Source organism: Coregonus clupeaformis, chromosome 16, assembly GCF_020615455.1.
Source record: "Coregonus clupeaformis isolate EN_2021a chromosome 16, ASM2061545v1, whole genome shotgun sequence".
NCBI lineage: Eukaryota > Metazoa > Chordata > Actinopteri > Salmoniformes > Salmonidae > Coregonus > Coregonus clupeaformis.
Genome location: NC_059207.1, coordinates 33,604,438 through 33,620,136, shown reverse-complemented (window position 1 = coordinate 33,620,136; position 15,699 = coordinate 33,604,438). Strand labels below are relative to the sequence as shown.

The 15,699-nt window shown below is 44.8% G+C and overlaps 1 protein-coding gene across 2 annotated transcripts in view; it reads right to left on the bottom strand.

Annotated features, from left to right (window-relative positions):
* LOC121584858 (tetratricopeptide repeat protein 28-like) overlaps positions 1 to 15,699 on the bottom strand; it is a 204,819-nt gene that overhangs the window by 47,749 nt on the left and 141,371 nt on the right. For both annotated transcript variants that reach the window (XM_041901032.1, XM_041901033.1), the window contains exon 5: positions 2,036 to 2,543. In XM_041901032.1, the coding sequence (XP_041756966.1) occupies positions 2,036 to 2,543 (508 nt within the window). The remainder of the gene's footprint in view (positions 1 to 2,035; positions 2,544 to 15,699) is intronic.

The following is a 15,699-nucleotide window of genomic DNA, read 5'->3' as shown; positions in this document are numbered from 1 at the left end:
CCTCTCTGTCTTTTCTATGTCTCTATATTTTAGTTATCTACAGCACTAGGATTCATTTGCTAGATTTGATTAAGTCCTTGCCGGTGGGGGGGAGAGCAGAGCAGAACAGAACAGAACAGCGTGGGTATTCATGTGCAGAGAGTTCCCATGAAAGATGTAAAGGGTTTTTATGGGCTTCTTTTCTCCTGTGACAGTGTGATAGTTATATGTTAGTGTTCCATCACTCTAGCACATCCCAGCCAGTGATAACTCAGTCACTGCTCTGGGCCCATGCAGAGACTCCTGTCCTGACCAATCACATCACAGCTCCCTGACCAGGCAGAGGTATCCTGTATCACGCAACACTGCAGTAAATCTACATACCAGTAGTAGACCTGAACCTGGACTGGACTTATAGCAACACATTTAGCTGTTTTCAATGGTCTTTGTTCTCACACTAGTAACTATGTAGGGCTCCATTTTAAACAACATTTAAACGCTTAAAACAAGGTTGTGATCATGAACATCCAATAAAAAAATCTATAGCAAGAGCTAAGTCAGGTAACTATCAGTATATATGAATGTGGACATACCCAGAGACAGGTAAACAGACGTACTAGTGATATAGTAGTACCTGGAACCCACAACAAGCAGAGACAGGTAAACAGACGTACTGGTGATATAGTAGTACCTAGAACCCACAACAAGCAGAGACAGGTAAACAGACGTACTGGTGATATAGTAGTACCTGGAACCCACAACAAGCAGAGACAGGTAAACAGACGTACTGGTGATATAGTAGTACCTGGAACCCACAACAAGCAGAGACAGGTAAACAGACGTACTGGTGATATAGTAGTACCTAGAACCCACAACAAGCAGAGACAGGTAAACATATGTACTGGTGATATAATAGTACCTAGAACCCACAACAAGCAGAGACAGGTAAACATATGTACTGGTGATATAATAGTACCTAGAACCCACAACAAGCAGAGACAGGTAAACATATGTACTGGTGATATAATAGTACCTAGAACCCACAACAAGCAGAGACAGGTAAACATATGTACTGGTGATATAGTAGTACCTAGAACCCACAACAAGCAGAGACAGGTAAACAGATGTACTGGTGATTTAGTAGTACCTGGAACCCACAACAAGCAGAGACAGGTAAACAGACGTACTGGTGATATAGTAGTACCTAGAACCCACAACAAGCAGAGACAGGTAAACAGACGTACTAGTGATATAGTAGTACCTGGAACCCACAACAAGCAGAGACAGGTAAACAGACGTACTAGTGATATAGTAGTACCTGGAACCCACAACAAACAGAGACAGGTAAACAGACGTACTAGTGATATAGTAGTACCTGGAACCCACAACAAACAAAGGAAAAAGCAGGAGCAGAGAATAACAACATGAGAGGAATGCGGATATCACCCCACCATCAAAGCCTGCCACTTGGCACAGCCGGTACTAAAATACAGAGAGAATACTGATGCAGCCTCCACCTCCACGCAGTCTCTCTCTCACTGGCAAACCATGACCTCTACACTACTATTCTAGCCTGTTCCCATCACATCCTGCCAAGCTCCTTGTGAGGAAGCATCCCGGCTTTTCAGCAGGGCAATGACCTGGGTAAAACCCCACGCTGCTGGGCTGGAGCAAACACACAGTCAACATTTACCTCCCTCCGCCTGCCTGGGACCGCCTTCATTCTACCATCTACCAGACAAACTTTCTAACAACAAGGTGGTTCCTCATCCTGTAGGATGGACAGGGACAAATAGAGGAACTCACATGCTCGTCAGAAAAGGTAAACCCACAACATGAGGGACTGCGCTGTAAATTGACCTCAAATGCCAGGGACATGCCGAGGGGCCACTCTAATAGGAAGCATAATAACACCGTACTAAACTAGAGATATTCATTGTTAGCCATGTTTGAAAAGAAACCTAAAAATGAAAATGTTATAGTTGGATATGATGCTATCGTCAGCCCAGTCTCCCGCCCCACCCACCACAGCCTACCCCTCTGTGTTGTTACGTACCCAGGTTGGAGGAGGCTCTTCCCTCTGCAGCCCTGTCCTTCAGGCCCTCAGCGATGGCCAGCTGCTGTTGGTGGTACTGCTTGGCTCTCTCCAGGTCCTGCATGCAGCGTGCAGCGTGACCCAGCCCAGCGTACGCCCTCATCTCTATAGGCTGCTCCTCCAGCTCCTGGGCCAGCTCCAGCACATGGGTGTGGTAGGACATGGCCTTGTCAAAGTTACGGTGGTAGTGGTAGGCACTGCCCAGGTTGCTGTAGGCACGGGCCTCTTCCCTCTTATTGGTCAGGGCCTTGGCGATGCCCAGGTGCTGCTCGTGACATTGGACAGCGTTTTCAAAGTCGCCCATGGCGATGTAGACGGCACCCATGTTGCCCAGCTCCTGTGCCTCCGACAGCTGGTCCTTGGACTGCTTGGCCAGTAAGACACACTGCTTGTGGCTGGCCAGGGCATTAGGGTAGTCCCCGATGGCTGTGTACACATGACCCAAGCTGCTCAGGGCCATAGAAGCTGCCTGGAGACACAGAGAAAACACAGACACACAAACATCAGGCAAGCAATTAAGGTCACATAGTAAAAACACTTAGAAACTAAAGCTTCGTGAAATTGACCCACATTTAACTGAGTTGGTTGTTTTTGCATCTCAAACACAACACACCTCTCCATCCCTCAACACCCCTCTCCATCCCACAAAACCCCTCTCCATCACTGAACACCCCTCAACACCCCTCTCCATCTCACAACACCCCTCTCCATCCCTCAACACCCCTCTCCATCCCACAACACCCCTCTCTATCCCTCAACACCCCTCTCCATCCCTCAACACCTCTCTCTATCCCTCAACACAACTCTCCATCCCTCAACACACCTCTCCATCTCTCAACACCCCTCTCCATCCCTCAACACCCCTCTCCATCCCTCAACATCCCATTCCCCAAAGTATATAAAAAAAAACTCCCACATTTCTTTGGAGCAACATTGCTTTAGGGACCAAACAACAAACAAAAATGCTGATGCAGATTAGCACAGCGGTAGGCTTGTTTTAAAGCCGACAGTTTGCCCACTGCAATCTGCTTCACGGAGGGCGCCACCACCAATGGAACAAAGAGCCAGTTAATCAGGGGAAGAGGAGAGGAGAGGGGCTTAGCTTCACTCTTCAGCTGTGGGAGGGAGACAGACCCACTGACTGACTGACTGATTCTCCTCATCTATTCACCACTGGCAACACTTCTCTATCAGGAGGGCTGATGCTGGGAATATATTGTAGCATAGTCTATCTATCACCTCAACAGGATATTTCAACCTCTCACCCCAATCCACCTGCATAAATATGAAGTGTAATATAAAGTGTAGGGTGTGCAGTAAAGTGGAGTGGTCTGAAACAGTGCAGGCCTGACCCCCTAAGTGACGCACACACTGTAGGCTTATTAGCTGTTTATATAGAGGGTAAACTGCTGGGAATTGGGGGCGGCTGTTTTTGTGTGGACAGATGTTCCATTAATTGCAGCGGAGAGGGCCAGCTAATAACACATCTCCTTCCTGAGGTCTCTCTCTCCCTCTCTCTCTCCCTCTCCCTCTCTCTTGCTCTCTCTTTGTGTCTCTGTGTCTCTGTGTCTTACAGAATGGGAGGGGAGGGGACTGGAGCGGGTTGGATGGTGGTCAGGGAAGAGGACAATAACCCTGACAATTAAGGCCACAACTCTGCTTGACTTTTCTGCCTGCCTAGGAGCCTCTATGACACGGATGCTTGGGGTTACACTGACAGGGATGCTTGGTTTTACACTGACAGGGATGCTTGGTTTTACACTGACAGGGATGCTTGGTTTTACACTGACAGGGATGCTTGGGGTTACACTGACAGGGATGCTTGGGGTTACACTGTGTGCATTTAGAGGTAACAAAGGAAAGGATGACTGGAAAGTCAAACACAACTCCAGTAATGGATTATTATTAAATGCTTTCTGTGCTGTTTGCTGAGCCTTCATTCTATGTTGTTTATCATCAAAAGGCATGTGACTCAACAGTGCCCAGGTTACTATTGGATGTTTATGTCAACACATCTGAAAAAGCAATTACTCATGTATAAATGCCATGGCAAAAGTTAATCCACTACAGTGTATTACAGAAAAACACTGCGCTTTTAAATCAAGATACAGAATTCCATAAACACTACAATAAGTAATTTAGAGAAGAAATGTGGGGGTAATTCCTGCTCCCACAGAGATAAAGAGAGAGAGAGTTTCACAGCACCTTTGCTCCAAGAACATATAATGAAAACACTGCATGAATTAATAAAAAAAACTATGCAGAACCTAAGAAAAAAATCTATACCGTAAAATACTTTCTCACACTCACACTAGCACACAGACGCTGGCACACACTTACACATTTTCTATCTTCCATATTTTCACACACACGCATGCACACAGCAGTGCTATCTTTCTTTCATTTCACATGACTGCTCATGCCTGGAACATATTACCTGCCGACATAAGGACTTCCAGCAGTTTGCTGGAGTTTAAAGCCTCGACAAGACATTATACAGGCCCAAGGAGGCAATTACCTCCCGTCACAACTGTTGCTGTTTCATGTTCCCAGATAGCCTATCTAGGGCTGCTCAATTACATGTGCCTTTTGAAGATCTCTTCAACTCCAACTTCCACTCTGTGAGCAGAGAAACCGAGCGGAATCCTCTGCTCTCTCTGTCTTGGAAAATGAGGGTGACGAGGACGGAGGGGGAGAGAGAGAGAGAGAGAGAGAGAGAGAGAGAGAGAGAGAGAGAGAGCGCGCAACCTCTCTCCACAGTTGAGATGAGTCGTGCTTGTGATCAGTGTCCCTCTAAAGTGAGACTGCAACGCCGCATTTTCTCCCCAGATAGAGAGTTGATGGGAGATAGTGAGGAGCCAGTTTTGCCTGTCACTGTAGAGGTTCTCTGCTAGTCTTGGGGACGGATGGATGGATAGACAGACAGATGCTAGGACCCATTTTACAGCCAGTTATGACTACATCCCTCCCTCAGCACTGCTCATGTAGACTGATTGAAATCACCCAGCAGTCCAAGAAGCAAACATTTCCTCTAAACATTTGATTTCTGCAAAGGTGACTTTTCTAATTTGATTCCATTTATTTTCTTCACTTATCTTCCCTCCCTCCCTCCCTCCCTCCCTCCCTCCCTCCCTTCCTTCCCCCCACCTCTCTCATTCCATCTGTGGAGTCAGATCTGATTGTGTTTACACAGTCCGGCCCTTCTCCGGATGTGTGATGATTTGATTAATCCAAACGTCAGCCTTTATAAACTGTTGATAAACTGCTGGCTCTTATCAGCAAACACATTTTGCACAGAGGGTCCCCTAATGAAAGGTAAACTGGTGCAGCCCCTTGAGGGAGGGGTGGGGGGGTGTGGGAGCTCAAGAGGGCTGAGATGACATCTTAATCAGAACGGCTTGGCTAAAGAGCATTATTCCATTTTTAGAACTCAAGACAAGGACAATGTTTAGAATCCCTGGCTGGCTGCTACTCCAATGTCAGACGTATCTAGTAAGAGGTGGATATGTTTATATTGTACAACACATTAGAGAAATGGCTGTTTTCATACCACATGTTAGAGGTAATGCATCGTCTTTAACATAATGACCCTTTAATGTCATGTTGCAGTAACACTTCTGCTCCTGATCGCTGGGTCTGTGTGAATTCTGTGACACTGGGCCCCTAGTGTGTGTATTTCATTTCCTTGCCAGTAACAACCCACACTAGATCACTGCATTGCTGTGTTTAGTTAGTGGTTAAACGTTGCTTTTGTGAGAGGGAGTATGCCTCGCCTCTCAGGACCCTAGAACACTGCTAACTACAACCCCAACGCCAACCACCACCATAATCATCTTCACATCGCCTAGCAGCAGTGCTGATAGGATGGAGGTGGTTTCCATGGGAACCTGAGTAGTTTGATTACAGCTCACAAGGCAGTAGGGGAGAGTCTGCCACCATCTGAACCATGCTACCTCCTCCTGAGCACACACAAATAGGCAAACTAAGGCATGGGCCACTGCACAAACTGTCACCTGCTGCTCAGACTAAACTGTTTTCACAGAGCTCTACCTCTGGAAGCCCCCTGGCTGCCTGTTGCTATGATGATTAGACTGCAAAGCTATCTGTGTCTACTGACAGCCATCTTTACTGACACTGTCTCATTCATATCAATAGTAGTAAATCCCTGATGATGACCAACAACAACAATACTAACAGCATATTTTACAACCGGGTCCATTCTACAGCTGTTCCTGTAAAACACACACCCAGCAACAGTCAATAAACATGTGAAAGCACAGCCAAACGTATTGGTCACTGGTGTTTTTGCAATACCCATCAAACCATACTGCCGGCCGACAGACCATGATATGATTTTAATGTGAGCCTGGTTAACGGATAGGAAATACATGGTTATGCCCTGGTCAATGGCTCCATGAGTTATGAGTAGCCGTGATAAAAAATAGTGCACTACCTAGGGAATAGGGTGCCATTTGGGATGATGAGTACAATGATTCTCCTGTGTTTCAGAGAAAGCAAAGCAGAGAGGGGGACTAGTGGGAGGGATGGAGGGAGGTGTGAGGTGTTAAAGAGGCGTTGGTTTGCCCCCTGTCCCAGGTAGCGTGGCCTGAGGGTGGCCTGGGCTGGTCAGAGGAAGGCTCTACTCCAGCAGAGTGCTGTTAATGGGATTATGTGTGAGATAGAGAGGAGAAGGTAACCACCGCTGATTCCATTACAGAGGAGGTGGGAACAACATCTCTGTCACACTGCCAACACACACACACACATACAGTGCCTTCAGAAAGTATTCATACCCCTTGACTTATTCCACATTTTGTTGTGTTACAGTCTGAATTCAAAATAGATCAAAATAAAACAATAATATCACCTATCTACACATAATACCCCATAATGGCAAAGTGAAAACATGTTTTTAATCATTTTTGCAAATGTATTGAAAATGAAATACAGAAATATCTCATTTACATAAGTATTCATACAGCTGTGAGTCTGTAATAGCTTGTCACACCTGGATGGTACAATATTTGCACATTATTCTTTTTAAAATTCTTCAAGCTCTGTCAAGTTGGTTGTTGATCATCGCTAGACAGCCATTTTCAAGTCTTGCTATAGATTTACAAGCCAATTTAAGTCAAAACTGTAACTAGGCCACTCAGGAACATTCAATGTCATCTTGGTAAGCAACTCCAGTGTATATTTGGTCTTGTGTTTTAGGTTATTGTCCTGCTGAAAGGTGAATTTGTCTCCCAGTGTCTGTTGGAAAGCAGACTGAACCAGGATTTCCTCAAGGATTTTGCCTGTGCTTAGCTCTATTCCATTTCTTTTTATCCTAAAAAACTCCCTAGTCCTTGAAAATATGGAGAGTGGTACTCAGTAATATGTTGTATTGAATTTGCCTCAATCATAACGCTTTGTATTCAGGATATAAAGTAAATTTCTTAGCCAATTTTTTTGCAGTTTTACTTTACTGCCTTATTGCAAACAGGATACATGTTTTGGAATATTTGTATTCTGTACAAGCTTCCTTCTTTTCACTCTGTCATGTAGGTTAGTATTGTGGAGTAACTACAATGTTGTTGATCCATCCTCAGTTTTGTCCTATCACAGCCATTCAACTCTGTAACTGTTTTAAAGTCACCATTGGCCTCTTGGTGAAATCCCTGAGCGGTGTCCTTCCTCTCCGGCAACTGAATTAGAAAAGACTCCTGTATCTTTGTAGGTACTGTGTGTATTGATACACCATCCAAAGTGTAACTTCACCATGCTCAAATAGATATTCAATGTCTACTTTTTTTTTTTTTTACCCATCTACCAATAGGTGCCCTTCTTTGTGAGGCATTGGAAAACCTCCCTGGTCTTTGTGGTTGAATCTGTGTTTGAAATTCACTGCTCGACTGAGGGACCTTAAAGATAATTGTATGTGTGGGGTACAGCGATGAGGTAGTCATTCAAAAATCATGTTAAACACTATTGCACACAGAGTCCCTGCAACTTATTATGTCACTTGTTAAGTACATTTTTACTCCTGCAGTTATTTAGGCTTGCCCTAACAAAGGGGTTGAATACTTATTGACTCAAGACATTTCAGCTAAAATATAGAAACATAATTCCGTTTTGACATTATGGGGTATTGTGTGTAGGCCAATGACACAAAATCTCAATTTAATCAATTTTAAATTCAGGCTACGCAACAAAATGTGGAACAAGTCAAGGGGTGTGGATACTTTCTGAAAGCACTGCACACACACATAAGTACATGCATTACCGATCCATGACATACACATGTATGCACAGCACATATGATGTTAGAATTACCTTGTTTAACATCCATTACAGATCAAATGCAACCAGACATGATCTCTGCATATTACAACTTTCCCCATCAGAAACTGGTTAACATTTGAAAAATATTAATTATATGAGTAAAAATATCTCCAGCCCTAGTCTACACACACACACACACACACACACACACACACACACACACACACACACACACACACACACACACACACACACACACACACACACACACATGCTCCTATGTAGCTAATTAAGTGGCTGTGTAGAAGGAAGGTGAAAAGGAGCATGCTCCAGTGTTTCTCTTAATGAGCTGGGAACCAGTCAGAAGAAACAGGCTGAGAACAGGACAGAATCCAGGCAGGCAGCGCCACGAGCCTGGAGCCTGCTACATAGAGGAGAGGAGAGGAGAGGAGGCTAGAAAAGAGGGGTAGATAAAAGGCTAGAGGGGTTTGTGTTTGAAGGATGAGAGAAGAGAATGCTGGAGACATCCCAGGGGTGAGGATGTCTTCAGATCTGAATTCACCTGCAGTGATGCATTCTGACAACAAAGGAAACATCTCAACTGGAATAAACAAGGAGAGGGAACCGCAAGGCTGATAGAGGGTGAGGAGAGGAAGGAGAGAAAGGGGGAGAGAGAGGGGGGGGAGAGAGAGAGAGAGAGAGAGAGAGAGAGAGAGAGAGAGAGAGAGAGAGAGAGAGAGAGAGAAAGAGAGGCTGATGATACCTGTGTAAAGGTAAAATATTCAGAGGGCGTTATGAGTATTAACTCCAATCCCCCCTCACTCTCTCTCTCTCTCTCTCTCTCTCTCTCTCTCTCTCTCTCTCTCTCTCTCTCTCTCTCTCTCTCTCTCTCTTTCTCTCTTTCTCTCTCTCTCTCTGTGTTTGCACACTGGTATGGATCCTCTGGGAGCCACCATTAGATCAGCCAAATGACTGCCTCTCTGCCATATCAAAACCTTCTGCTTTTTTAAGCAGGCAGTAAGCTGTGCTCTGCCAAGCGAGGGCACATACAGCTGTGGCTGACTGCTCCCTCTCTCTCACCACACACAGCAGTGTGCAGCTGTCTGTGGGGGGCAATTCTCACAGTGGGCAATAAACCAGTCATGGTCCATGTAAGTTACCCTCATTTGGGCATTTTCTAGACAAAATAAATATCAATTTGACCACGTTTGCTACCACCCTCAGAAGAAGAAGAATCATAACAATAACCATTTTCATTTTCATAATGTTTTACATACCATCATCATCATCATCATCATGGTCATCATCATCTTCAGGGCTGGGGTCGATCCCATTTTAATTCAGGAAGTGAATCAAAATAAAAAAGAATTGTAAAGTGACATTTATTATCAATTCCCGAATAAACTTGAAACTGACCCCAGCCTTGGAAATCTCCCATAGGATCTTATCAGTAATCAGATGTCAGTGATCCCACTTGTTCCAGCAGCATTACCTGTGTGACCTCCAGGCAGCAGATACATGAAGCCAGTGGGCTGGGAGCGTGATAATTCCTTTAGCCTCCCCAGGACACACACACAAAGGATTGATTGTTCACAAAGGTCAGTGCATGGGTAAGGACACACGTGACAGCATCTCCACTTTCACACTGGCGAGACATAGAGATGTGCGCATGCATGAACACACACACACACACACATACATACAGGCAGTAAAATTCACACAAACACAGGGACTCACAAGCCTGCTATGTACACACACACTCTTTCAGTAGTTTCCTACACGCTCTGCTCTGCTGAGCTGGAATGCCCATTTATTTTCCTGAGCTGTGGGTAGCCTTGTGCAATGGTGCCAAGCAAATAGGGAATCATTTGTGGTCACACAAGAGTCAGTCCCAGAATATACTGTATTCAATCACACACACTTACACACACTCACACACACATACAGACACATACTGTACACACATAGCATCACACAAACATATGGGTCCCAGCCGACTAGAGGCCCTTAGTAGGCCGCTTCATAGCTGTGTGTCTGTCTGTGTGAGTGAGTATGTGTGAGTGTGTGAGTGTGTGTGTCTGTCTGTCTGTGTGAGTATGTGTGAGTGTGTGAGTGTGTGAGTGTGTGTGTCTGTCTGTCTGTGTGAGTGTGTGAGTGTGTGTGTCTGTCTGTCTGTGTGAGTGTGCTGCGTGTCTGTGGCAGAGTATCCAGGGTGGCCAACAGGCACTGGAGAGGAAGAAATGGGAGAGGCGAAGAGTAGAATTGTCCCTGACAGTCTCTATTGGTGTTGCTGGAAAATCTGACTGTGCCCCTCAAGTGCTGTAGAGTTTATATTTCAAGCTAACCCTCTGATAATTCGCTAGACAAAACAAGAGGTCTGCTGGGTGAGGAAGTGAGAGAGGGTGGGAGAGGGTAGCAGGGTAAAACAGAAGGACCTCTACATTCCCCCTACCCTACCTCCCCTCCTCTACCTCAGTCTTCTCAGGGCAGGATGTCAGCATTGTTCAACTGCAAGCGGAAGCCCTGTGTTTATTGATACGTGTGACTGTAACCTCTGGTTGAACAGGAACGATACGGTGGGCACATCAGGGGAAGCTAAGTGGCACGAATTGAGAGCATGCTAGATACCTCCTGACTAGCTCTCAAAGAAAAGCTCAGCTGCTGCCCTGCTGTTTTTTCTTTTGGTGAAAGATAATGTCCATGGTGTAATGGGATAGCTGGGAAATGTCTGTAGGTCAGTAGAGAGAGCTGACTTTGTCATGGAGGGGGAAGGGGACGTGGCTGGGCACTTAGAATTCTATTTGAAATCCAGTACAGAAGGAAAGATAACCTATCTCTGACCTCACAAAGCAAAGTCAATACAATCATTTCTGGTGAACAGGGGTCGTACTTGGTAAATTACACTGTTATTATATTCAGTAACATCGTTTTTGCGGTAAACATTTCAGGCCTTTTAACTAAGCATCTATCTACCAAATGTAGCTTGGACAGATACTATATTGTGCTGTGTTGTGATGTGTACAGTAGCTGACTCCTTGCTTTAACACTGATGGGGTTTAGCTGGAACGGCAGGGGTGACATTGATAAATGTGGTCAGCAAAGACTATGCTTATCCAAACCCTCTTACCAATCCTCTACCATGTGGGAAGGAGACATTTAATGAAAAAGCGAGAGAGAGGAGTTCAGTTCACTCAGGATTGGAAAGAGGAGGACTATACAACAACATATAATGGCAGCTATAATGGTAGGTGAGGGGGCTGAAACACTTGATATAAAACGTCATTTACGACATCCATCCATTAAAAGCTAATTAGCTGTTGTTATGGCTGCGTGCTGGGTCTGAAGACAGAGCACAGTACTATATTTAGCATCCAAGGCCTCAGCCTGCATCTAAAAGCATCCAGGAAACCAGTCCAAGGACGTCACGCTACAGGGTTACTCAAGGGCATTACAGAAACCATGGTGATCATACTAGGTCTGGAAAGTATTACCTGTCACCTAATACGGTAGGACAAAGCAGGACTGACATTCAAAACTACAGAATACACTTCCATTACAAAAAAGGGTACAGACTACAGAGAGAATGACAGTTAGAGAGTTTGGAAGAAACGAAGAATGAGATAGAGAGCAGGGAAATAGAGTCAAAGGTCGAGATGAGAGAGACATACATGTAGGTGAGATCTGAAGGCCCTGATCAATATGTCCTGTAGCCTAGTGTTGCCTAGTGCCGACTGCTGACAGAGACACAAACAGACAGTGATAGGAATGAAGAGTGACGGCCCACATGTACATTCATACACTGGCTCTTATTCTCCCCCAGTCTCTGAGATACATGAGTGAGAGCTTTAATGCAGCTCTCTGAAATCCAACCAATATAACAAACTCCTCAAGTTTAATAGGTTTAGACAGACACTCAGACCCAATCAGATCTCAGTGAAATTGTGAGAGGCACCACTCCCTTAGATTCATTTGTTTTAACTTAGTTTTTCTCATGGTGACGTGAGGGGTGAGGGGTGAGGTCGAGGGAGAGCCAGAGTGTGTCTGGAGCCAGGTAGACAGAGAGAGAGAGGGAGGGGAGAGAGAGAGAGAGTGGGGGGAGAGAGGGGGAGAGGGTGGGAGAGAGCGAGAGAGAGGGAGAGAGGAGGGAGAGAAAGAGAGAGAGCTAGAGAGAGGGGCGGAGAGAGAAAGAGACAGAGAGAGACAGAGAGAGAGAGAGAGAGACAGAGAGAGACAGAGAGAGAGAGAGAGAGAGAGAGAGAGAGAGAGAGAGAGAGAGAGAGAGAGAGAGAGAGAGAGAGAGAGAGAGAGAGAGAGAGAGAAAGAGACGGACCCACTGGTTGCCCTCTAGGTTACATAGAGCTGGTAGTCCCATCCACAAAACTACCATGTGTGAAACAGGGAAGGGACTCAGGGGGTATGCTAATTTGGTATAGAGCAGACCTAACTCACTATTAAATTAATCAAAACAGGAACATTTTACATTTGGTTAGAAATTCAAAAGGAAATTATCTCAACTGAGAAAAATGTCCTCCTGTGTGCTACCTATATCCATCCCCCCACTAGAATCCCCATACTTTAATGAAGACAGTTTCTCCATCCTGGAGGGGGAAATCAATCATTTCCAGACCCAGGGACATGTACTAGTCTGTGGCGACCTAAATGCCAGAACTGGACAAGAACCTGACACCCTCAGCACACAGGGGGACAAACACCTACCTGGAGGTGACAGCATTCCCTCCCCCATATGCCCCCCTAGGCACAACTACGACAACATAACCAAAACCAAAAACGGGTCACGACTCCTGCAGCTCTGTCGCACACTGGGTATGTACATAGTCAATGGTAGGCTTCGAGGGGACTCCTATGGTAGGTACACCTATAGCTCATCTCTTGGCAGTAGTACTGTAGACTACTTTATCACTGACCTCAACCCAGAGTCTCTCAGAGCGTTCACAGTCAGCCCACTGACACCTCTATCAGACCACAGCAAAATCACAGTCTACTTGAACAGAGCAATACTCAATCATGAGGCATCAAAACCAAAGGAACTGAATAATATTAAGAAATGCTATAGATGGAAGGAAAGTAGTGTTGAAACCTACCAAAAAACAATTAGGAAACAACAAATTCAATCCATTCTAGACAACTTCCTGGACAAAACGTTCCACTGTAATAGTGAAGGTGTAAACTTGGCAGTAGAAAACCTAAACAGTATATTTGACCTCTCAACTTCCCTATCATATCTAAAAATCTCTAACAGAAAACCAAGGAAAAGTAATAACAGTGATAAATGGTTTGATGAAGAATGCAAAAACCTAAGAAAGAAATTGAGAAACCTATCCAACCAAAAACATAGAGACCCAGAAAACCTGAGCCTACGCCTTCACTATGGTGAATCACTAAAACAATACAGAAATACACTACGGAAAAAGAAGGAACAGCATGTTAGAAATCAGCTCAATGTAATTGAAGAATCCATAGACTCTAACCACTTCTGGGAAAATTGGAAAACACTAAACAAACAACAACACGAAGAGCTATCTATCCAAAACGGAGATGTATGGGTAAACCACTTCTCCAATCATTTTGGCCCTATAACAGAGAACAAACAGCAAAAAAATATACATGATCAAATGCAAATCTTAGAATCAACTATTAAAGACTACCAGAACCCACTGGATTCTCCAATTACATTGAATGAACTACAGGACAAAATACAAACCCTCCAACCCAAAAAGTCCTGTGGTGTTGGTATCAATGAAATGATAAAATATACAGACCACAAATTTCAATTAGCTATACTTAAACTCTTTAACATCATCCTTAGCTCTGGCATCTTCCCCAATATTTGGAACCAAGGACTGATCACCCCAATCCACAAAAGTGGAGACAAATTTGACCCCAATAACTACCGTGGGATATGCGTCAACAGCAACCTTGGGAAAATCCTCTGCATTATCATTAACAGCAGACTAGTTCATTTCCTCAGTGAAAATAATGTACTGAGCAAATGTCAAATTGGCTTTTTACCAAATTACCGTACGACAGACCACGTATTCACCCTGCACACCCTAATTGACAAACAAACAAACCAAAACAAAGGCAAAGTCTTCTCATGCTTTGTTGATTTCAAAAAAAGCTTTTGACTCAATTTGGCATGAGGGTCTGCTATACAAATTGATGGAAAGTGGGGTTGGGGGAAAAACATACGACATTATAAAATCCATGTACACAAACAACAAGTGTGCGGTTAAAATTGGCAAAAAACACACACATTTCTTTCCACAGGGCCGTGGGGTGAGACAGGGATGCAGTATAAGCCCCACCCTCTTCAACATATATATCAACGAATTGGCGAGGGCACTAGAACAGTCTGCAGCACCCGGCCTCACCCTACTAGAATCTGAAGTCAAATGTCTTCTGTTTGCTGATGATCTGGTGCTTCTGTCACCAACCAAGGAGGGCCTACAGCAACACCTAGATCTTCTGCACAGATTCTGTCAGACCTGGGCCCTTACAGTAAATCTCAGTAAGACAAAAATAATGGTGTTCCAAAAAAGGTCCAGTTGCCAGGTCCACAAATACAAATTCCATCTAGACACCGTTGCCCTAGAGCACACAAAATCCATACATACCTCGGCCTAAACATCAGCGCCACAGGTAACTTCCACAAAGCTGTGAACGATCTGAGAGACAAGGCAAGAAGGGCCTTCTATGCCATCAAAAGGAACATAAAATTTGACATAGCAATTAGGATCTGGCTAAAAATACTTGAATCAGTTATAGAACCCATTGCCCTTTATGGTTCTGAGGTCTGGGGTCCGCTCACCAACCAAGAATTCACAAAATGGGACAAACACCAAATTGAGACTCTGCATGCAGAATTCTGCAAAAACATCCTCCGTGTACAACGTAAAACACCAAATAATGCATGCAGAGCAGAATTAGGCCAATACCCGCTAATTATCAAAATCCAGAAAAGAGCCGTTAAATTCTATAACCACTTAAAAGGAAGCGATTCCCAAACCTTCCATAACAAAGCCATCACCTACAGAGAGATGAACTTGGAGAAGAGTCCCCTAAGTAAGCTTGTCCTGGGGCTCTGTTCACAAACACAAACAGACCCCACACAGCCCCAGGACAACAACAACAACAACAACACAATTAGACCCAACCAAAGGTCTAATTGAGGGGGGGGAGGGTAGAGGGTAGTGCGTACGGCCCAGTACATCACTGGGGCAAAGCTCCCTGCCATCCAGGACCTCTATACCAGGCGGTGTCAGAGGAAGGCCCTCAAAATTGTCAAAGACTCCAGCCACCCTAGTCATAGACTGTTCTCTCTGCTACCGCACGGCAAGCGG